At 40.9% G+C, this 25391-nt stretch overlaps 1 protein-coding gene across 3 annotated transcripts in view; it reads left to right on the forward strand.

The window, feature by feature from the left end:
• Positions 1–25391, forward strand: part of iqsec1b (IQ motif and Sec7 domain ArfGEF 1b) — a 136462-nt gene that overhangs the window by 13492 nt on the left and 97579 nt on the right. Inside the window, exon 1 of one of the 3 annotated variants that reach the window (XM_029113623.2) lies at positions 1307–1533. The exons of the other annotated variants lie outside the window; for them this stretch is intronic. Within the exon in view, the coding sequence (XP_028969456.2) occupies positions 1499–1533 (35 nt within the window). The 5' untranslated portion in view covers positions 1307–1498. Of the gene's footprint in view, positions 1–1306; positions 1534–25391 lie in introns of those variants that run through there. 3 annotated transcript variants of the gene reach the window in all.

The following is a 25391-nucleotide window of genomic DNA, read 5'->3' on the forward strand; positions in this document are numbered from 1 at the left end:
GGTTAGCTTTTCAACTGTCTATTTGTTTTTTAAAGAAACAAAGCAGCCATGGAGAGATTCAAGTCATTGTTTTCATTATAGGTAATGTATATTTTTTTTGCTAGCCAACCAAAACATGGCGTAGTGGTTAGACGCGCATTATGAATTGTTCTGTATAGACAAACTTCACTGGCTAAAAATAAAACAGTTTACGGTTATATTGCAACTGTTTCTGGTGGATTTTCGAAGTAGGCTTCTGTGCATGCATTTTGGGTCAGGATAGAGAAATACATTTGTTGGATACAACATAGTAGTTATGTTATAGTAAGGCCTTAACTGAAACTGTATACGGTTATATTGCGACTGTTTCTGGCATGGAAAAGTTCATCTTCAGTCTCACTAGCATTTGCTCAATTCTTATGATTAGTCCTAGGAAGTTAGTAGATACTAGTAACCCTATTACTGTCTAATAAGCTGTTAAAACGGCCAGTGGCAAAAGCCACAGCTATAGGGTAGTGGTTAAAGACAGTGCCACTCATGTGGAAGACCTAAGTTCGAATCTACTGAGAGCAATGACATTTATTATTTCTGATAGATTCCACGATTCTCTCGTGTTTTCACTTGATGAAAAATGTAGGTATCGTCACCTTTATTGATAGTTATTGTATCAATGTCATCCATGAATGAAAGACAAAAGTATGTTGTTTTGCCATGAAAGAAAAAAATACGTTCTCATGCCATGAAATAGCTTTGGCAGACTCGCTAGCAATTGCTCAATTCTTATGCCTATTCCAGTAAGTTAGTAGTTACCGGTAAAGCGTATTACTTGCTGATATGCTGTTAAAACGGCCTGTGGCAAACGCAATACATAGTAAGAAACGTTAGTCAGTTTAACTGTATCAATGTCATTCACGAATGGCCCATTAACTTATAAAATGACCAGTGGCAATAGAGGATTTGTTCAGGATAGCGACAAGATGCTATACTGACACCTGGCCAATATGCAGCTCTGGTGTAGTGGTTAATGACAGTCTTTCATGTGGGCGACCTCTGTTCGAATCTGGAGGTGGCAACATTTTATATTGCGGGCTGGCTAAACTAGGCTTGCCTGGTTTCTTGTTTTTACCAAGCCTTAGTTTTTTTTACCTTACTTTTACTTAGCGCATTTCCCATCACGCACAGTTTACTATTGCACGAGCATCAGAGCAGAGCAACAATGTTCGGAGTATCAAACTAGCTAGTGAGGTCAGAGAAAAGTAACTGGCTGTGTCTGCATGCGCAAGATTGTGTTGAACTGTCAGTAAGTGGCTGTCACATTCATATTGTACAGGGTTGTACTTGTTTTGGTTATGTGTTCCTGAGCCTAGGAGCCTGTCAACCATCGCTCTTACTGAGGTACTGTGATTGTCTGTGATTTAGTGGTGTTGGCTGTGGCCAGAACAATAGGAATTAAAGCTGTGTTCCCTCGCACCTCCGTGTCTGCCTCGCTTTGCATCGTCCCAATTCGGGACGTTTCAAGATGAAGAAGGTTGCCAACGTCTGCGGGACAACAAGGTAAGAAGCTAGCTAGTTAACTGTCACAACTCAAGGTAAGAAGCTAGCTAGTTAACTGTCACAACTCAAGGTAAGAAGCTAGCTAGTTAACTGTCACAACTCAAGGTAAGAAGCTAGTTAGTTAACTGTCACAACTCAAGGTAAGAAGCTAGCTAGCTAACTGTCACAACTCTGTAGGAACAATGGATTAGCTTCATGCAGGTAATGGAGATTCGGCAGCAACAATAAGAACTCCGGTTTTCATATTTTGCCTTCAAAATAAGTTTGCGGTGAAATGTTATATACATTAGGCAGAAAATTGTGGTGATGAGTTGTTCTGTGTGTGGCCAGTGTGCTGAAGATCAAAGCAGAAACAACCAAATTGTCATCAGAAATAAAAAAGATTGTATTCAACAATCTTTTTATTATCTCAATGAAATGTACTGAAATTAATTTATAAGTGACACAAAAAGGCACTTTATTATTTTGGCCGGTGGATTTTTTTCATCTACCAGTTCCCTTGGCAGGTGAGCCAAAAAGTTAGACACTTGACAACACCGCAGCTGCACCAATAAATGTCTGTCTGCTCAGAATTAATGAGGTGGCCCGAAGCCAAATTGAAAAACGAATAACGACCACCTATCATGTTATGAAGCGGGAGAAAACATCCATGACATAGTCCTTTGAATACGGATATTGAAACCATACTGACATGGCTAGTCGACAGTAAGTGTCATGTTAACTACGCCTGCCTAAGCACTATACTAGCAGTGACACACAAGAAGACAGTTAACCAACTAGTACAAGTACTGTATCGCACTATATTATTTACCACACATATATTATCTCAGTTATTTTATTTTCATGCTCTCATCACATAAAATAACCAAGCATCCTCATGAAAAGATGATAATGATATTTATAGTAGCTAATATTTTGACAACCAATTATAAGAAAGTAATGATGTTCATTGCATTCTGTATGTAAACAGCTATTTTTTTCAGCTAATGTCTCAAATTACGTGCAAATCTGTGGTATAAATCAATATTCTGATGATTTATTTACATACAATATGTCTGTAAATAATATATCTGGGCCAGTAGATTTCAGACCAACTGGCCAGATCGGGCCAATGAGAACAAAGTTAGCATTGGACCCTGAAGCTTAGCCCTGTGAATTTTACTGTCCAGTCATGTTGCTTCTCCATGTATAGTAAACAGTATAGTCTATATTTATTAAATAATATGAAGTTGCCACAGTTTGACAGGGTTTTCCATTTTCCCAAGGCAATGTAATTTTTTCTATAACGTGACCTAAATACAAAAATTCTGGTCTCAACATTTGTCCATACTTAATGGCCCAATACAGTCAAAATCCTGATGTCTCATTTTTGCCAGACCGCATAAGCAGAGCCGGCCTAGAAGAGCGAATGTCTCTTACTGACTAACTGACTACTGTAGTGATGGCCAAACCTGGCTTCATAAGCGTTATTTTTGCAGCATGATATTATGCTGGCAGCCCTCATTTTCATTATCATAATAAAAGCCATAATTGAAATGTATAAAGCCATGTAGTTAACAATCTAGTATGTAAAAAAAACAACAGACAAGAACAACATTGGAACGGGCATTAAACATAAAATTACAGACTAGATTAAGTATATCTCCTTATATAGTTCTATGATGGCTTTTATTTTGAAAAAAGAATTCCTGCGTTAGCTCTGCTAGCATATTATCCTGCTGCTAGAAGAACAGCCATCACTAGTTCTGGTGGATTTTCGAATTATGTTTTAGGATTTCTTTAGGATAGTCAAACAGTTCCCTGGCTACACGATTCTGATCTTTTTACTTGACAAAAGTCAGTTATTGTCACCTATATTGATAGTTATTATATCAGTAGTTATTGTATCATTCACGAATGGCTAATTAGCTGTTAAAAAGGTCAGTGGCAAAAGCCATACAGTTAAAAGATGCTATTTGTGGTGGTGGTAAAATTTATAAGAAATGTTACTCAGTTTAACGCGATGCATAATGGCGTCTAGAGACATATTACTGGCTAATAAGCTTTTAAAACAGCCAGTGGCAAAATAATGCAGACCATATATACAATTTGTGGTGGAAGTAAACTTAATAAGAAACGTTACTCAGTTTAACACAATGGTTAATGGTGTCTAATGAAATATTCAAACTTGATGTGATGTTAATGCATGAAAATATTATATAATGCGATACTGACACACAGCAAATGATCAGCTCTGTGGCGTAGTGGTTAGTAACAGCCTTTTACGTGGGCGACCAGGGTTCGAATCTCAAGAGGACAGCCACAATAATCACTTTCTATTTGCAGGCCGGCTGAACTAGGCTTTCCTGGTTTCTTGTTTCTAATATTTCCACACCATGCTGTCAAGAAACATTTAAAGTTGGGTAGATTATGTTAATGACCTTTTTTGTGAGCTGTTTGGGGAAAAATTCTAGAATAGTTCTAAATTCTAAACTAGCTGATGGTTCTACAGCATCTTAACTGAATGACAGTTGAAGGTTCTATATTTTGAGTTCTACAGCATCCTAACTGAACCAACGCAGTTAAGAGTGATGGTTATTACCATAATAATCCTGCCTGAGGGGGAACAGGAGATGCAGGAGGAAAACGTATTACTGGTTTAATCTTAGCTTCCCCCAAAGCACATCTGTGTGTATGGGGGGGGGGGTTTGAGGGGGGTGTGTCAGAGGTCTAATATGGGGTGCTTATAGTTGTCCTGTTACACACACACACACACACACACACACACACACACATGCGCGCACACACACACAGACAGAAGTGTGAGACCTTTATTTTTTACTATCACAGTCTCCCTGAGACTTCCCTGGGGGAGTGAGGTCACAGACAATGGATCAGCCATTATTGACAGCAACAGTAAGTATCTTGCTCAAGGGCATAACGCATTTTTCAAACTTGTTGGCTCAGGGATTTGATGAGCAGCATTTCAGCTACAGGCACAATGCTCCAGGTGAGTTCTGTGTTCTTGTTTCAATCTTATTTGTCCGGTCCTCACAAGAATCTACCTGACTTGGGGTTACATTTCAGGTAAGAATTTGGGTCAAATTTAGACATTAAGGATTAGGTTTAAGAGTTGGGGTTAGGATATGTTTAGGCATAAAGGTTGGGTAAGGTTAGTGTTAGGTGATTAACTTTTTTTTAAATGCCTGTGCTGATAGTAAAACGTATGTGCTTGCTAGTGTGTAATTCATTTGACAACCAATGGATGATCTGCAATGACATCTCAGTAGGAAACCTCCCTAAATGGTATCTGCAGGTTTCGGCAAGTAAAATGTAACACCAATTTCGCAACACCCCATGCAATTGTTGTTAGAGCAGCCTACTGTTAACAACAACGTTACTGGCTGTACTCAGCTGGACATTTTTCTGTGATTCGACCAAACAAAACTGAGAAATGCTGGCTGTTTGTTGGAAGCTTTTTGCAGTATTTTTGTTTCTCACGCTTCCCAAGTGTGCCAAGTTTGAAAGATTTGTTGCAAAAAACAGTGGGCTTTGTTTTCTTTCCCTTTAACAGATTTCAACCACAAAGCAAAGTTGCTGTTATACAACTTCTGATTTAATTTGCACTTTCCCATGGTGCCTGCGGGAAGTGTAACCGCTAAGATCCACTATGTAGCTAGCTGAATCACCTAGCCTGGTACTAGCTAGCTATCTACCTCATAAACAAGTGTTGGGAGAAAAGCAGCTAATCGTCACGTGTCTTGCTGATTACTAACATTCTGACTGCAATCGTGGTTCCTCTCTGCGTGCGACCAGAGCTAAAATGCATTCACAAACCACTCATCACCTCTTCACAATGCTAACCGTACTTAAAAATGTAAGACCTTTAAAAATATGAAATATGACAATTTAAGATTTTTCAAAGCCTTTTTTTAAGATAAATTAGTTTCAGATTTTTTAAGGACCCGTGGACATTTTATTTTGTTAGGATCATCCTGGCCCTGAAAAGAGGGGAACTTAAATATTCTCTCAGCTGCAGCATGCCAAAGGCGAATTCTAGTGAGACAGAGAGAAGCAAATTTGAAGAGGCAACGCTGTCTTCAATTCAGTGTTTGAAACAAGAACCTGGGTAGGAACCAGGGGCATCTAGGAGCTGAAGAGAATGTTTCTGATGTTTTCTGATAATGGTTGGAGATTTTGCTATCCTAGCCTCCATGTAATGTTGATAACATTTTTGACTGTGTGGATCTGGCCCGAACTGCCTCGAAGGGCGAGATGACCAAGTCCCCAGTGGTGGCTGAACAAATAGCCAGGGTTGGGATGTGAGGTTTGAGCATTGGTTCAGGTAGGGAGGAAAAGCTCCTCTTATTACTCTGTAGCCAAGAACCACGGCCTTGTAGCAGATGAGTTTCAATTGGAAATCAGTGGAGTATGTAAAGAAACAGGGTGATGTGGGAAGCCTTGGGAAGGTTGAACGCTAGGCTGGTACAGGGGTTTGACAGCCAGGAGCCCTACCAATTTGTAGTAATCCAGATTACAAGTGCCTGGACACGAAACTGTGCTGCTTCTTATGTGAGGTAAGGTCAAGCTCTATGAATGTTGTGTAGGTAAGGTCAAGCTCTATGAATGTTGTGTAGGTAAGGTCAAGCTCTATGAATGTTGTGACGTAAGGGCATGCTCTATGAATGTTGTGAGGTAAGGTCATGCTCTATGAATGTTGTGAGGTAAGGTCATGCTCTATGAATGTTGTGAGGTAAGGTCAAGCTCTATGAATGTTGTAGAGCATGAATCTACAAGAGCAAGTCACTGCCTAGATGTTAGCAGAGAACAGGGTGTAGTCTAGGGTCAGGCCAAGGTCCTTTGCACTCTGGGATGGGGACACTGTTCAGTTGTTAACCATGGTGGACACGATCTGAAGCAGACATTCCTGCAGAAAAGCAGCTCAGTCATGTTAAGCTTGAGGTGGTGAACCGACGTCCAAGTGGAAATGTCACCAAGATGCTATTGTCACCTGGGTTTCTGAAAAGGGGAAGCAGAGAAAAGGCTCCGTGTCATCTGCTTAGAAGTGAAAGGAAAAAGACAGTGTGAGTATATCAAAGAGCCAAGGGACTTGGGAGTGGGCCAAGAAATGAGCCCTGGGGAACACCAGTTGTAAGAGGCTGTGCAGCAGCCGATGATCCTCTACACGTCACCAGGTAGGAGCAGTCTGCCAGATAGGAAGTAATCCAAGAGTCTGCAGAGCCTGATACACCCAGATCTCAAAGGGTGGAAAGTATAATGTAAGGGTTAGGTTTAGACTCTGGCAGTGACCATCTTAAATTGGGCAGGAGCCTTTAGGATGGGAACCCCATACTTCCTCTGGCCTGCAGTTTAACATTTTAGATGCAATCGGAAAGTAGGGCACCCCCCCTTCACAGATCCCAATTTAACCCCTTGTGGTGTAGTTGTTTGCAGACACTCCAGTGTATGCTAGAAAGAAAGCTTCAAGATCTTTAGTGGAATACCATACAGATTGGGACACAAGACCGAGAGCTCTGACTGAATATCTTGGTTTACCCACAACGTCTATGGGAGGAATTCCCCAGTTTTAAACAATGTCTTTTCAATAAGGAATGGTGTCATTTCTGTGAAGTGACATTTTACGTGTGTGAGTCATCTGTCTGTGGCTGTGTGTAAAGGCTGTTTCCTGACTTAGCAGCAATTGCTTCACTTTACCTTCCAGAGACATGACAGCTTTTCTATTCTTTCTGTGTCTGTTGATCTGGTCTGTCCCACCATTAACTTCCTCTAGTGATCCTTGAATTCTGGCTGTTTTATTGGATGGATTTTTAAGGCTGCACCGGCTGGTTGGCTTTAATTATTATCTTATGATTGTTTCTCCCACTCTGCTGTCCTGGACACATCATATCATTGACCCACCTACTCCTCTACAGCCAATGGAAGTGGAGGAACACTCTGTCATCTCTGCTCTGTGTTTGATCTTGGCCAATCCCTGAGCTTGACGAGGCAGTGTGTTTAATCCTGGCCAGTCCATGAGCTGAATGGTGTTAAGGTGCTATGGAGGAGCATCAGTTGTTGTGGCCCGATCTAATCTGGTTCTGTGTTAACCCTCCCCCGCCCAGACCTGACCTGGGCTGTACTCATTGGAGTTGTCCCCTGAAGATTTAAGCTGCATCACGTACCACAAAGGATTACAAAGTGTATGTATTCGTGTCCATGGGAACCTACAGGATTAGGTTTTCAGCAGCTTTACTGGCATTACATAAGAAGAGGCTGTGCTGGAAATAACAGAGGCCTAAATGACCCCCTATGTCTAAACTGTGGACTACTTTTGCCCAAGGCCTTATGGGGTTTCTAGGGGATGGGCTAGGATACCATTTGGGGCGCTGCCTCTTTCTGACCCATGTTGTCATGATGGGATGATGACGATGGATGGATTTTAAAAGAACATGGTCTCTGTATTAATATTCTCCGTCAATCTAATTCATAAACCGATTCAGTGCTGGCAATGATTCTTCAATGTGACCCATGACGGGGAGGATGGGAAGGCAAACAAATGGAAAATTATAAAATGAGTGAAATGGGTTCTCTACCTGGTTTAATTGCTATGAAATGAAATGAGATGCAATGTAGGCAGTGCTGCAGTCCTTCCTTAGATGGGAAGAGTAGCACCAGGTCATCTGGTCTGGAAACAGTCTGCTTCTGTGTCTGGCGGGTTTGTGGCTGAGTCTGGCGGGTTTGTGGCTGAGTCTGGCGGGTTTGTGGCTGAGTCTGGCGGGTTTGTGGCTGAGTCTGGCGGGTTTGTGGCTGAGTCTGGCGGGTTTGTGGCTGAGTCTGGCGGGTTTGTGGCTGAGTCTGGCGGGTTTGTGGCTGAGTCTGGCGGGTTTGTGGCTGAGTCTGGCGGGTTTGTGGCTGAGTCTGGCGGGTTTGTGGCTGAGTCTGGCGGGTTTGTGGCTGAGTCTGGCGGGTTTGTGGCGTGATGTATAATGTTCCCTCTCTGCAGACTGTTACCCAATCACGTTGCGGATGTCATGCTGCATATTTTATCCATATTTTATCCATATTCTGCGCAGTCAATTGACAACAGAGGGGAAATATAAATGAAATGCATACTTTGTCCAGTCTATAGACAGATGTGTTCTTGACAACTGTGCCCATACCTGACATGATCTGGACTGAGTAACTTGAACAACCAAAAAATCTACTTTAATAGGGTTAGGTTGCAATATATCGCGTAGCAATCCCCCTCCTCACTCCTAAGATCAACAATGCAACATAATCCTTTTTCTGACATGCTGTTCCTTTTTGGATTTCAATACTTGATTTTACCCCATAGTGAAGGCAGGTGTTCTGTTTTTTTGTTTTGTTTTTTTGGTCTGGTTTTTGATTAGATAGTATTTCTCATTGTAAGTTTACATCATTAATACAGGGAAACAATTACTTCAGGTTGTGGTCTTGAATTATTTTTTTATTAATTTTTTGGCAGTTGTTCTATATGTTCATACACTATCTTCCATCTATAGCAATTCTAATACCTTACATTTTGTTAGGTTTTGATACTTTGTTGGATGATGTCTGTTCCAGTAGGTTATGATTTTATTGTGTTCTGTAAGCGGTTTAAATGCGCTGACTGAACGTTTTGAATGACTCTGCCTACAGTACAGCTGCCAAGGGATGAGTTGTAGTTACTGTAGGAGCGAAGATCTTAGGATGTCCCTGCCAGTCCTGTAAATGGTATTACATATTATTCTTATCATTCTATCTCCAGCTCTTTGGGGGAAATATAAAGCCACGTGAGACAATTGGGCCAGGTTGTGTCAGAAGGAGTGAGGATTCAGTTGGAACATGGCTCTGGAAGGAAGTGATGTCAGAGGTGGGGCTTGTCCCTTTTTTGGGTTCTGAATCACAGGAAGACACAGATTACAGTACAGGAAGTAGCTGGGTTCAAATTCCTGCCTTTCCGCCCCTTTGCTGCTCCCTCCTATCTGTCTGATCAGGAAATGAGGTCCTCCTTAGCGGATTGATATTATACCGACATTTTACAGAAGGTCCTGTTCTTCCATACCTTATCAAATAGCGTATGTGTTAGCAGCATGCCTTCTATAATATGCAGCCCTTCTTTAACAGGCCTAGTTTTTAAAATAAATGTTCTTCATTTATCTAGAGGAAGCTAGTGGAGGTGCAGAAAGAGGTTTATTCTATAAAAGTCCTTCCTTACTCTCACTGTCTTCCTTGTTCCAGAAGCCAGGAAGTCATTGACTAGTTGTTAGTAAGCTAGTGGATGAGTGGTCTGTTCTTATAATTAGAATGATGCCTTCTAACACTTCTGGTCTGGGAAAAATTGGACAGAAGACAAAGTTTAGAAAACTCTGCCTCACCCTCTTTGAATCGGCTTTAGTTATCTCAAGAGAAAAATGTCGTTTGAAAGCAATATACTGCTTTAACTATATAATGTTACTTTTCATTTTGAGATCCACCCCTCCAATTGCCATTTGCTTGGATGACAGTTCATCTGAGAAGGCAGGAACAGGACATCGTGTATGGCTTTTAGTTTTATTATGAGCAGTGGATCTGTGACTTTATGACTTGTAATAATCCATTTGTCTCCTCCATAACTCTACTAATGTGCTGGTTAAACCTCTTCAAGGAATATATCCCTGGCTCAATACATCATTTATGTGACTCAAGTGTTAGAAAATAATATCTGGAGCCTGATATCATAAAGTATTAATTTCTTTAACCTTCTGCTGATTCCTTGAGATTGACCCTTTAGAAGTGATCTTATGTACATAACATTCAGCCGTTTTTGCACAACACAATGGTTTTATTACCAAAAAGGTTTTATTATATTTACATTTATCAGATTTACAGGATCAAGTAGAGTTGTGTGATTTGCTTACAGCTTGGAGATTTGAATCCAAAACCTTTCCCTAAAAATCTAAAACCATTTACAAAAAAGTTGGGACGCTGTGTAAAATGCAAACAAAAACAGAAAGGAATGATGTGCGAATCGTTTCTCTTTATTTAATTGATAATAGTACAAAGACAACATCAAATATGGAAACTCAGAAAATGTGTTTTAGAAACAATACATGCCTGGTTTGAATTTGATGCCAGCAGCACGTTTCAAAAAAGTTGGGACAGGGGCATGTTTATCCAGGGTCCAATGCCAACATTTTCTCACTGGCCCTAACATAAATATGGCACAATACAGTGCTTGGAGTAATTGGTTGACTGGCTTTTTCTGTTTCACTGCTAGCAAGCGCTTAGGCAGGCGTAGTTAACATGACACTTACTGTCGACTAGCCATGTCAGTATGGTTTCAATATCCGTATTCAACAGACTATCGTGGATTTTTTTTCTCCCTCTTCACCACATGAGAGGTGGTCGTTATTTGTTTTTCAATTCGGCTACGTGCCACCTCATTCATTTGGAGCAGGTGCCGCCAAAATCAGCGTCTTGTGAGCAACATTAAAGAAACACTTCCGGGTCACGAAAATCTGGAATGTTTCAAAATAAGAGACCAACGAATTACTTATAAACTGAGATAAATTGAGTTTATTAATTGTTTGAGAACATTTACCTCTCATAACATTGAAAACAATTCAAATATGATCATATTTAAGTGTAATTTAGATAAAAAGTGGGTGTTAAAACACGTTCCAAGGGTAAAATTCAGACAATACATGGAATACATATTGCCTCATAGCTCATAAACTATTGAATATTCCACAGAGAATGCAGTGTAGGAAATATCCAGGAGAATGTATATTCTATACGCTGCAGTGAATGTATTGTAGGAAATGTTCAGGAGACTCTGTAGAGTGTATGTGCAAAAAAATTAAGGGGCACTGTGTATTTGCTATTGTTGCTGGTGTTTTACTTCGCCCACCCCATTGGCCACAATGTAACTCAATGCATATGAAATATATATTGGCCTATAAAAAAAAAAACTGTTCTATACGCCGCAGTGAATGTATTGTAGGAAATGTCAAGGAAGGTGGATAGATTCATTATATACAGAGTGCCACTTGATTTCTTTGCATATAATGACTCTATCCACCTTCCTTGACATTTCCTACAATACATTCACCGCGGCGTATAGAACAGTTTATTTTTATTTTTTATAGGCCAATATGTATTTCATATCCATTGAGTTGCATTGTGGCCAATGGGATGAGCGCAGTAAAATGCCAGCAACAATTGTAAATACACAGTGCCCCTTGATTTCTTTGCATATAATCAATCTATGGAGTCTCCTGAACATTTCCTACAACACATTCACTGCGGCGTATAGAAGTTTTATTTCTATAGGGCAATATATATTTCATATCCATTGAGTTACATTGTGGCCAATAGGATCTAGGATGGGTGGAGTAAAATGCCAGCAACAATTGCAAATACACAGTGCCCCTTGATTTCCTTGCATATAATTATTCTACCCACTCTCCTGAACATTTCCTAGAGTAAATTTTTACAATATACACTAAGCGATATTATTAAAATCACGTTTTACCGCGGACTTCTATTTTGAAGGCAAAATCCGAAAACCGGAAGTCTTATTGTTGCTACGGAATCTCTAATGATGCCAGCATGAAGCTAATGCCGCCACGGGGTTGTCAACAGCCAGTTTGTCCACAATACATGCAACATGCTGCAGGGACTTAAGGGCAGGATTTCAGTGGTAGTTCGCTCTCTTAAACAACCCTGCCTTATCACCACACCACAGACTGATTTCAGTGAGAGAACATGTGAAAATCGAAGTGGGAAGAGTGACGAAGATGACAAGCCAATGTTTTAATACGATTCTATGAATTTAAATGGGGAAATTGAACACTGACCTGTCTGGGCCAGTGACTGTCTACTGGCCCGGCGTTAGGTCTTACTTGCCCCAGTCCAGCGAGCTATCCTTAATGTTAACCCTGGTTTTCCATTGTGATGCATCACTTTTTTGGACAACACTTGGGAACTGAGGAGACCAATTGCTGTAGTTTTGAAATATATTCCCTTTCTTGCTTGATATAGGATTTCAGCTGCTCAACAGTTCGGGGTAATTTTGTTGTATTTTTCGTTTCATAATGCACCAAATGTTTTCAATGGGTGACAGGTCTGGACTGCAGGCAGGCCAATTTAGCACACGGACTCTTTTACAATAGAGCCATGCTGTTGTAACACATGCAGAATGTGGTTTGGCATTGTCTTGCTGAAATAAGCAAGGCCTTCCCTGAAAAAGACATTGTCTGGATGGCAGCATAATTTTGTTTACTCTTTACATTTCTATATACAGTTGATCATGTTTATGTTTGGCCCACGGCCAAACAGTCAGAATATATTTCCAACTGAAATTAAGAAAAACACACTTTCTATAAATGGTCACACATCATAGAGTATGTAAGGACTCTTCCATACAACTCTGATGATATAGTGTTGTCTTGAGGTATAAACCAGGGCCGGTTATACAAACATTGCTACAGCATTAAAAGGGTCGAGTGCCATGGGCTCTATCATTGTGAAATTGAATGACTTTGTGAACCTCCAAAACTATTCCTAGAGCTGGCTGTCATTCCAAACTAATTTACTTGGCAAGAAGGGCCTTGGCCAGGGAGGTGATCAAGAACCCAATGTTCACACTAACAGAACTTCAGAGTTTTTCTGCAGAGATGTGTGAACATGCCTGAAAGAGAATAACTATAACTCAAACATTTGGTCTGTCTGGAAATTGTAGTACCCTGCAGATAACCCCAGCATGTATGGTGACTTTAGGACCCTGCAAACAACCCTTCTTGGCTGGTGACTTTAGGACCCTGCAGACAAAATTCCAACGTGGCTGGTGACTTTAGGACCCTGCAGACATATGGAGTTAAATCAGGGCCAAATGTGTTAATTTGAAAAAAAATAAAAATATATATAGTTGAAAAATTAAAGCTTGAAATAGAAATTTTTTGTTTTGGTCTAAAACGTGAAAAATAAAACCATGTATTCAAATAAAAAATAAGTATATCAAAAATCAATCAAAATGTATTTATAAAGCGCTTTTTACAACAGCAGTTGTCACAAAGTGCTTTACAGAGACACCCGGCCTTAAACCCCAAGGAGCAAACAACAGCAGTGTTGAATTTCAGTGGCTAGGAAAAACTCCCTAAGAAGGTCTAATTTTAGGAAGAAACCTAGAGAGGACCCAGGCTCAGAGGGGTGACCAGTCCTCTTCTGGCTGTGCCGGGTGAGATATTAAGAGTCCAATTGGAATAATAAATACATTTCTCTTGGCTAAATCCAGAGTATATTCGATTTTAGACTAGGTCAGAAGTATGACCAGGTGGACAAGGACAGGAACAGCAACGGTCCCCCCAAACCTTCTAAAATTTAAAATTGGAGGAAACTGAGAAAAGTTAGTAGTACATCCCTCATGTCCCCCAGCACAATAATATAGCAGCGTAACACCTTGGAAACTGAGACGGGGGGGTCCGGTGACACTGTGGCCCTACCCGGGGGAGGCCCCGGACAGGGCCCAACAGGCAGGAAATCAATCCAACCACATTGCCAGGCATCAACCAAAGGGACACCCACCAACCGCAACCCCCCTGAATGAGGGCCGAGTATTGCTAGCAGCGTACAGCCCAACTGCACAAGTGCGCAATAGAGAGTCAACAACAAGCCAGTGACTCTTCCCCCGAAGGGCATTGGAGGGAGGGCATCCCAGTGGCGACGAGAGCCCACCTGGCAAGACAGCAAGGGTGGACAGTATCAAGCCTACTGGTCACCTTCACGCCCCCGGGCCAGGCTACACCTAATTATAAACCGTGCTGTAGAGATGAGTTTTTAGTAGACACTTGAAAGTTTGCACTGAGTTTGCATTTCTAACCTTAATTGGCAGATCATTCCACAGGAGTGGAGCTCTATGAGAAAAGGCCCTGCCGCCAACTGTTTGTTTAGAAATTCTAGGTACAATTAAAAGGCCTGCATCTTGCGATCTAAGGTTACGTGTAGGTATGTATGGCTGGATCATTTCAGCAAGGTAAGTAGGAGCAAGTCCATGTATTGATTTATAGGTTAAGAGTAAAACCTTAAAATCAGCCCTAACCCTAACAGGCAGCCAATGTAAGGATGCCAGGACAGGAGTAATGTGTTCAAATTTTTTTGTTCTAGTTAGGATTCTAGCAGCTGTGTGCAGCACTAATTGAAGTTTATTTATTAATTTGTCTGGATAACCAGAGAGAAGAGCATTGCAGTAATCTAATCTAGAAGTAACGAAAGCATGAATTAATTTTTCTGCATCAGTTTTTGATAGAAAGTTTCAAATTTTTGTGATGTTTCGAAGATGAAAATAAGCAACTCTTGAGGCATATTTTATATGTTCTTCAAAAGAGAGGTCAGGGTCAAGGGTAACGCCAAGGTTTTTTACAGTTTTTTGGGATACGAACATGCATAAATGTATAAATTTTTCTTTGTTTGAATAAAATTTAGATTACATTCTGGAATTATTTTGAATAAATTAAATTACATTTTTCACTTTTTATATTTTTTTTATATATTTTTTTTTTCCTATGGCTTCAAATAATCTTTTTCAATTTCAGATCTGTTTTTCTCTTTCCGATCTGTTTTTTTCAGTTTCAGACTTTTGGCCCTGATTTTGTGTAGGGGGCGTGGCTTCAACTCAGGGGGGTGTGGAATTATGAGTGACAGCCTAACAAAGAAGGCAGAAGACTCTCCTCAATCATGTTGCCTTCAGGAAATGGTGTTACTGCGAGAACTATGACTGAATGCTTTCTATCCACCATATACATGGGATTTTTACTAAACAAACTGATGCCAGTGTGATAGTTACATTTGAACTGTTTTGGACCTGATTTAGCTCCATACAGACATCCCCAGCCTGCATTATACAACTCTGGAAAAAATTAAGAGATCACTGCACCCTTTTCTTTCCTTTCCAATAAAAGTTGGAAATGAAGGTTTTGAGTGCGGAACAGAAGGGTTAAAATTAAGAGGCCACTGTAAATTGAACGCTTCTGTTCCTCACTTGAAACTTTCCTTTTCATCTTTTTTGGAAAGGAAAGATAAAGGTGCAGTGGTCTCTTAATTTTTTTCCAGAGCTGTATGCTCCCAATAATGCTCCCTCATTGTTCTGTTGTCCTGTTACTGTTTTGGAAGATCTGGACCCTGTGCGTTTAAAAAACGTCTGCTAAATATTATTGATTACATATTATGCCAGAAAACACTAATGGACATGCACATGAAAAAACACACCCAGTCATACATGGATACACAATCATCATTAACCTCTCTTATCAGTTAATGTGGTCGCGCCTCGACAACCTTGTTTCTCATTTACTTCAAATGAGTTCTGTACAAAAGCTCAAAATAATTTCAATCTATACCCCTCTTTCGCTTATTGTGTCTGATATTGCCTTTGGAGTCTGTGTTTGGTGTCAATAGGCATAATCCAACATGAAGGGATCTGTCTATGAATGAAAAGCACACTATTTGTATACTTAGAGGAACGTTTAGAACCACAACTCCCAAGTTGGGCATTGACAAGTCAATAGTTTGGAATGAAACCGCTTGTTTTCAGCAATCAGAAATAACCAGAGCTGTGAAAAATAATAATAATAATAATAATAATAATAATAATAATAATAATTATAATACATTATTTTTACATAGCGCTTTTCAGGGACCCGAAGACGCTGTACAAAAGTGACATGAAACAGAAAACAAACAGAAACAATAGAAATACTATGAGAAAACAACAAAGATTGAGAGTGTGGGATTTGGCGTGGCTATGGGTAGGCGTTTTTAGAACAGATGAGTCTTGAGGCGTTGCTGGAAAATGGGGATAGTCTCAGAGTCACGGATGGTTTTGGTGAGAGAGTTCCAGAGCCTAGGAGGAACCCTTGAGAATGCCCTGTCACCAAAGCCTTTGAGCTTGGACTTGGGGATTATGAAGTGTCCTGCAGTACTGGAACGGAGTGTGTGTGTTGGTTGGTATGGAAGAAAGTCAGAGAGGTAGGCAGGGGCAGTATCTTTTAGGGCTTTATATGTAAATAAAAATATCTTGTAGTTGATGCGTAGGGAGATAGGAAGCAAGTGTAACTCACAGAGGATAGGAGTGATATGCTGCCGGGACTGAGTAGTCTGGCTGCAGAGTTTTGAACCATTTGCAGCTTATGGAGGGATATACACTCACTTAAAGGATTATTAGGAACACCATACTAATACTGTTTGACCCCCTTTCGCCTTCAGAACTGCCTTAATTCTACGTGGCATTGATTCAACAAGGTGCTGAAAGCATTCTTTAGAAATGTTGGCCCATATTGATAGGATAGCATCTCGCAGTTGATGGAGATTTGTGGGATGCACATCCAGGGCACGAAGCTCCCGTTCCACCACATCCCAAAGATGCTCTATTGTTTTACATGCTGATCAAGGGAGAGTGTAGAGTCCAGAATGACGCCAAGGTTACGTATGTGGGGTGATGGAGAAACAACCGTGTCATCAATGCTGAGATTGAAAGTGCCAGTTTTGGTGAGGGTTGATTTGGTTCCAATGAGTAGAAGTTCTGTTATTTCACTGTTCAGTTTGAGGAAGTTGTCCTTTTTTTGCAGTCAGGCAGGATTCAGTATGGGTCAGAGTTGGGTTGGTGAGAGACTTGGTGGCTAGATATATTTGTGCATGATCAGCAGTGGAAATTAAGGTTGAAATGACAAGGGGAAGGATGTAGATGATTAAGTGTAGGGGACCAAGTACTGAGCCCTGGGGGATACCTAGAGTGACTGTGGCTGAGTCTGAGTTTAGGCCTTGGAGTGAGATGAAATGGGTTTGGTTAGTGAGATATGAATTCAGCCAGGCAAGTGCAGTTCCCTCAACACCCAACCCCTCAAACCTGGTGTGCTTAATCTGGTGGTTAAGTGTCAAAGACAGCACTCCGGTTGAGGAGAATCAGGATGTTGAGGGTAACGGCATCAGCAAAGAGAAGGTCATTGACGACTTTGAGGAGTGCAGTTTCTGTACTATGGATTGGCTGGAAACCTGACCGAAGAGGCTCATATAGATTATATTTTAGGAGGTAGTCTTGGAGCTGTGAGGCAACCATTCTTTCAAGAGTTTTTGCCAGGAAGGGGAGGTTTGAGATGGGGCGGAAATTGTTAAGGATTGTGTTGTCTAGTCCAGGTTTCTTTAGGATGGGGGTGACAGCAGCAGCTTTGTAGCAGAAGGGGACAGTACCGTTGGTGAGGGAGAGGTTGACTATGCTTGTGATGTGTGGACAGAGAGCAGGTATGGAGGCTTTAAGCAGGACTATGGGAAGAGGATCGAGAGAGCAGGTATTATTTTTGCATGTCATTATGAGTTTTGTGATGTAAGGGGAATCAACCGGACTGAATAAGGAGAGTCCTGGGCAGCAGGTGGACAAATATGGAGGTTAACAGTAGGGGGGGATGTGGTAGATTCATTAGATAGTGAGGAGTTTATTGCTGTTATTTTATCTTTAAAAAAACTGCAAAAAATTGTTGGGAAGTGTAGTGGAGGGGCTAGAGAGTCATCATTGCAATCATTGCAGTGCTGAAGTAGTTTGCTGACAGTAGAGAAGAGGGTCTGGGAGTTCATACCGGACCTGTTGAGTTTGTTTACGATGGAGGAGGACCAAGCAGCACTGAGGTCATCTCTGGAAGCTGAAAGGTGGTGTTTGAAGGTTTCATTGTGGATAGTGAGCCCCGATTTTTCTCACCCGGCGTTCAAGGCAATGACCAACTTGCTTCATGGTTCGGTGCTCAGATGTAAACCGGGGGATGAGGAGGTGAAAGAAACATGTCTAGTTTTTAGTGGTGCCAGAGTGTTGAGGGAGACAGATATTGCAGTGTTAAGATGGTTAGCTTGTTCTTCAGGTGATTTGAGGGTGGAATAAATCGGAAGAGCAGAGTAGATGGCGTCTGAGTGTCAATGAAATCAACAACAACCTTCAGAATGCTGAGGTAAAAGTGTCACAATCTACCATTCACCAAAGATTTGTAGAGGAGAATTACAAAGGCTATACTGCAAAATGCAGGCCTGATCAGCAACAAAAACAGGAAGACCAGATTAGAATTTGCTGAAAAGTTCAGAGATCAGCCAATACAGTTCAGGGACAGTTTTATAGATAGAAAGGAGGAAGGTGTCTGGGTGGAGGAAGGTGTCTGGGTGGAGGAAGGTGTCTGGGTGGAGGAAGGTGTCTGGGTGGAGGAAGGTGTCTGGGTGGAGGAAGGTGTCTGGGTGGAGGAAGGTGTCTGGGTGGAGGTAGTGTCATCGCATAGGGTAGTGTATGTCTGGAACAGGCTCACTCATCTTTATTGATGACGTAATGAATGATGGCAGCAGCAGAATTAATTCCAAAGTCTACAGAAGCATCTTGGCTACCAATGTACACGACAATGCCACCAGAGTAATTGAGCAGCGCTTCACAATTCAACAGGAAAATTATCCAAAACACACTGCCAACACAACCAACATGTTCATCAGGGAAAACAATTAAGTGTTAGTCAGGCCAAGTCAATCTCCTTATTTAAATCTGATTGAACATGCATTTTACTTCCTAAAGAGATGACTGAAGTGGCTCCGGTAAAGGATGCTACAGAGTTTGGTGATGTCAGTGGGTTGTAGACTGAATGCTGTTATCGCATGCAAGGGATTTATAACTTAAATCAACTGTAAGAAGTAGAAAACCTAGCATTATGTTTAAATGTCCCAAACTCTGACAGGGCTGTTCTTCTTAGTTGGTTAAAAGTTAAACAGACAGTAATAAAAATAAAATAAAGGTGACAATGTGGGCTTTTGTCTTATATTCATCTTGTGATCAGATTTCTTTCCCTTGACTGTACAGCAAAAAAAACTAAAACACTTTAGTGTCCCAATACTTTGTATAGTTAATCTACCTTAGTGAAAATACTGCTGATATATGTGGTGATCTGATATTCTGGGCACAGAGCCGAGTGTTCAGGGTGTGTAATGGGGTTTCACTGTGTCACATAAGTATTGTATTTTCCTTGCCTTGGTTGAGAACTGGCCCCTCCACTCCAACACTGTACGTGCTACTAGATGCTTGGAGATGGTCTGAAAGGTAGCCTTTAGAAGATGTTCTCTCTGCTGGTTTGCATCCCTATTAGCTGACACCATGGCAACAACTAGGTTTAATTAAAAACGGTTAATGTCATCTATTTAATCAGTACATGCGCTTGTTAGTGTCATTTGTTTCTTGATTTTTTTTCTGATGTGTTTGTTTTTCTGGAGGTTGCTGATGACATTGTGAGACAGACTTAAGATGAATAACATCTAATAACATCAATGAATATGTCAGAGGAAAATAATTTCACTGTTGGCTGTCAACAATGTTAATGGCTTTTTATATTCTAATTATTTTATGATTCATGTGACATCCGGAATACTTCTGCTCTGTGTTTAGAGGTCCATCAGTCCCTGTTTGTGAACCTGTGTGCCTGTTGTTGTCCGCGGTATCGTCTGCACACGGGGGGGAAACTCGCCACATCCGCGGTATCGTCTGCACACGGGGGGGAAACTCGCCACATCCGCGGTATCGTCTGCACACGGGGGGGAAACTAGTATAATTCACGGTATAATCAGCTATGTGTCACCAGTGCCAGTGGAGTCCTGCTTTGTTGCCACATGCTGAGGACAAGTGCATTTGCATGCGCGCGTACTCAAAGGAGAAATCTTTTAGGTTCAGACCTCTAGTCTACATTGGGAATAGCTAAAACTGTGTATTTGCAACTAACTAGATAGATTTGGTTTGTAGATCAATTTTTACATACTGTCCTGCCTGTAATATAACTATATAACTGTGCAAACACTGTATGTGGCCTAGGCTGGTGGCACAGGATGGACAGAGTATCCTATGTTTTAATTTAGGAGCTGACTCGACAACAGATAGCAAGCTTGGCTTTCTAACTAACATTATTCAGTGCTTGCTAAAAAATGAATCATTATCCCAGCCCATTTAGTAATGTTTTACTATACAAACCGTAGGCTATATGTAACAACAAAAAAGTACAGATATCTTGCCATGCAGCATATGATGGAAAGCAAACTTTTTTCTAACACTCAGTAATCCTTGCTAAATAGCTAACATTATCTAGCCAAACAGATACACTGATCAGCCATAACATTTTGACCACCTGCCTAATATTGTATAGGTCCCCCTTTTGCTGCCAAAACAGACCTGACCTGTCGAGGCATGGACTCCACTAGACCTCTGAAGGTGTGCTGTTGTATCTGGCACCAAGACGTTAGCAGCAGATCCTTTAAGCCCTGAAAGTTGTGAGGTGGGGCCTCCATGGATCGGACCTGATTGTCCAGCATATCCCACAGATGCTCGATTAGATTGAGATCAGGGGAATTTGGAGGCGAAGTCAACACCTTGAACTCGTTGTTGTGTTCCTCAAACCATTCCTGAACCATTTTTGTTTTGTGGCAGGGCGCATTATCCTGCTGAAAGAGGCCAATGCCATCAGAGATTGCCATGAAAGGGTGCACATGGTCTGCAACAATGCTCAGGTAGGTGGTATGTGTCAAAGTAACAACACGAATGGCAGGACCCAAGGTTTCCCAGCAGAACATTGCCCAAAGCATCACACTGCTTCTGCCAGGTTGCCTACTTCCCATAGTGCATCCTGGTGCCATGTGTTCTCCAGGAAACCGACGCACACGCACCTGGCCATCCACGTGATATAAAAGAAAACGTGATTCATCAGACCTGGCCACCTTCTTCCATTGCTCTGTGGTCCGGTTCTGATGCTCACGTGCCCATTGTAGGTGCTTTCGGTAGTACAGGGGTCAGCATGGGCACCCTGACTGGTCTGTGGCTATGCAGCCCCATATGAAACAAACTGCGATGCACTGTGTGTTCTGACACCTTTCTATCAGTATCAGCATTAACTTTTTCAGCAATTTGAGCTATAGTATCTCGTCTGTTGGATCGGACCACACAGGCCGGCCTTCGCTTCCCACGTGCACCGATGAGCCTTGGCCACCCATGAGTGTTGTCGGTTCACTGCTTTTCCTTACTTGGACCACTTTTGATAGGTACTGATCACTACAGACCGGGAACAGCCCACAAGGGCTGCAGTTTTGGAGATGCTCTGACCCAGTCATCACAATTTGGCCCTTGTCATAGTCACTCAGATCCTTACGCTTGCCCATTTTCCCTGCTTCTAACACTTCACCTGTCAGTGGTCATAATGTTATGGCTGATCGGTATATGTAATGTCTTCTGGTTCTAATAGAAGGTGTGTCACCTCAATCTGTAATTTGTGGTTCTACTACGATGTGTTTAACATCATTCTGTAATGTCTTCTGGTTTTATAGATGTTTAACGTCAGTTTGTAATGTCTTGTGATTCTAAAACAATTTTTAACATCAGTCTGTTGTCTGGTTCTATAGCAATGTGTTTATCCCCAGAATGGGTGTTTCTTGTCTGATTCATAGTGGAAGCACTCCATCATCCTCCAAAAGGTAATCCATCATAACTTGATCCCATTGATCTTTGTCAACAGTGGGAGAACCAGCTAAAATCGGGGCAGTAATGTTGTTGTAAGCAGAAACCAAACTTCCGGAGTTCTCAGTGGCTAGCTATCTTAAAATTGAATACATCTGTTAATAAAAAATGTGCCACATGGCAGACTAATCAGAAATGATCTCTTGACACCAAATTATGTCACCAATATCATAGTTACTGGGAAGGTTTTTGGTATTTTGTGGCTATAAAGAAGGCTTTTTTGTATTTACAGTCACAATACTTTGTTATTAAGGAGCATTCTAGTTTACATGTTCTAGAAGCTGTTTCTTTAAAAAAAGAATTTTCTGGACTAAAGACTCCAAGCCAGTTAATGAGGACGGGCAGAATGTCCTCCATTCATAACATTTACCATGGATTTTTCCTGGGGTTTAAAATGTCCTGCATTCACAACATTTATCTGGGGTTTAAAATGTCCTGCATTCGCAACATTTATCTGGGGTTTAAAATGTCCTGCATTCGCAACATTTTCCTGGGGTTTAAAATGTCCTGCATTCGCAACATTTTCCTGGGGTTTAAAATGTCCTGCATTCGCAACATTTTCCTGGGGTTTAAAATGTCCTGCATTCGCAACATTTTCCTGGGGTTTAAAATGTCCTGCATTCGCAACATTTTCCTGGGGTTTAAAATGTCCTGCATTCGCAACATTTTCCTGGGGTTTAAAATGTCCTGCATTTGCAACATTTTCCTGGGGTTTAAAATGTCCTGCATTCGCAACATTTTCCTGGGGTTTAAAATGTCCTGCATTCGCAACATTTTCCTGGGGTTTAAAATGTCCTGCATTCGCAACATTTTCCTGGGGTTTAAAATGTCCTGCATTCACAACATTTTCCTGGGGTTTAAAATGTCCTGCATTCACAACATTTATCTGGGGTTTAAAATGTCCTGCATTCACAACATTTATCTGGGGTTTAGGTACATCTGAGGATTTATCACTTTTTATCCCCCTAAACCTAGAAATAGTAATTTTTTTAAGTAACAACCTGGAACTTCATCAACTTAGTGGACTTGTTGTTCGGTTGTGGGTCATGAGATTGGAAGGCTGGGAGTTTAACAACTTGCTCACTGCATGGATGTTTTTGTGGCACATAAGGGATTTTAGTGTAAAGCGAATGGCTCACAAAAAGCCCACCCTGTCTCTTCAGTGTGATTGACCACCTGCTGGCTGGAACCCAGGCTGGTGGTTTGGTAGTTGGGTCACGTGGGTAATGATGTATCTCTAGCAGATTGAGGGTTCATTCCAATGCAGTTTTGCAGAAAGCAGCAAATTGAGGACGATAAGTTGAATGCATTTAGTCACACACACACCGACAAAGACATGTACACACACTGTGTTGAACGTATCTTGTAGCTTGAATAATCCACATTTGTTTATCCTGAAGAGTTGTTGCTCATTCTGCCAGTGAAGCAGTCTATGTGGGGAAATGTCATCGGTTATAATTAATATTTGATGTTATTGGAGAGCGAGCTTGTGGTTTCCCTGCCACTGTGTGTGTGTTGCCGGCAGGATTAGTGCTATATTCCCTCTCCCTCGTACTGTAAATTGATATTTGACCAGCAATGTAGATTACTTCAGAACAGTAATGTATTTCTGCTGCATTTTAATAATAGTATGATTACAAAATAGCTACAATTCATGTTTAAAGGAAATATGTTATTACAAACGTAATGAAATAAATAACCAGTTACTTTCACAGTTAACAATCAACACAATGGAATTAACTAACAACACAATGGAATTAACTAACAACACAATGGAATTAACTAGCAATACCATGGAATTAACTAGCAATACCATGGAATTAACTAGCAATACTATGGAATTAACTAGCAATACTATGGAATTAACTAGCAATACTATGGAATTAACTAACAACACAATGGAATTAACTAACAACACAATGGAATTAACTAGCAATACTATGGAATGAAAGTGCTCAAAAATGAGACCCTCCATGGATTTGTCCTCCTGAAAATTACATTTACAGGATTGGATCTCAAGGTGAATGTGTAAAGTAATAAAAACACATTCAGTTGTGCAAACAGTTTTATGAAATGATGAGTAGGATTGTCTTAAAAAATAAATGTCCCACCAAAGAAAAAGCTGATTCAGAAGATGTTGCAGATATCAAAACTTGTGCAGTAGGGTCCTCAACAAATGACTTCATAGCTGGCCATGGGTGTATCTCAACATAGCTGTTCCTCAATAACGACATACAAAGTTGCACTTCTGTTTTAAATACCCCTAACATTTATTCAGAACCTTCATTCAGACTCTTCTGACACCTGAGAGACCCTGGTATAAGGCTTGCCTGATTACTCTCATTCAATACCCATATCACTTTCAGTTTAAAATCTTGTTCCTCAAAAATGTGTCCTTCACCCATGTTGCCAAGTAGACCTTTTTCAAAATGGCCGTCAAGCTAATCATTGACTATGGTGACATGAAACTCCTTAATATATTAGATATAACTTAACACACTGCCCTCCGCTTTGTCACCACAGTTTGTCACTGTCACCTTCATACTCTGGCAAGCCTGGTTTCCCTACACACGCTACACCAGACCCATTGGCACCAACCTGGTACAGTGTCAGTTTACTTTTCTAGACCATATTTGATCAAAAACTAAACTGTCATGGGAGTGAACACAAACTGTTTTGAAAACAAGATAACACTTTGTTTTATAAACGAGCATGTTAACTTTATATACTGTAAGAAAACAGCACTTTATTGCACGTGTTTTATAAACTAACATAGGAGTCCTGCACCGTCCTGCTTAAGTTTTAGAAACTAATGAGTTAAAAACATACTACAAGAAAATGTTTCAAACTCAGTAGAGCAAGAACATTTTGTAGCATTTTGATTGGCCCAAGAGCATTCTGGTAATGCATGCCCAATTAGCTAGTTTATCATACAGAGCATATTAGCAGATTACACTGACTTTAGTTCCCGGTTAACCGGGATGTCTCTTTAGTTCCCGGTTAACCGGGATGTCTCTTTAGTTCCCGGTTAACCGGGATGTCTCTTTAGTTTCTCGTTAGCTGGGTTGAATTCTTATTTTTGGGCATATAGAGTTGTAGATTATATAGCATGGGACGCTTGTAGAGGCACTGGTTCATGTGGACCCTGTTGCTTCATTCCAGGTAATTTCATGACTTAACTTTACAGAAAACACTTGTCTCTCTTCGGGGTCAAGTCTTATTTATTGGCTGTCCCTATCTCAGTGGAAGTAACCCACATATTGGGCTTTTAAAACTGCACTTTTTTCACCCATTACATACAATTATTTTCTTAATCTTTAATGGTTTCAGGTTCTTC

This window comes from Esox lucius, chromosome 2 (genome assembly GCF_011004845.1).
Source record: "Esox lucius isolate fEsoLuc1 chromosome 2, fEsoLuc1.pri, whole genome shotgun sequence".
NCBI classification, from domain to species: Eukaryota; Metazoa; Chordata; class Actinopteri; order Esociformes; family Esocidae; genus Esox; species Esox lucius.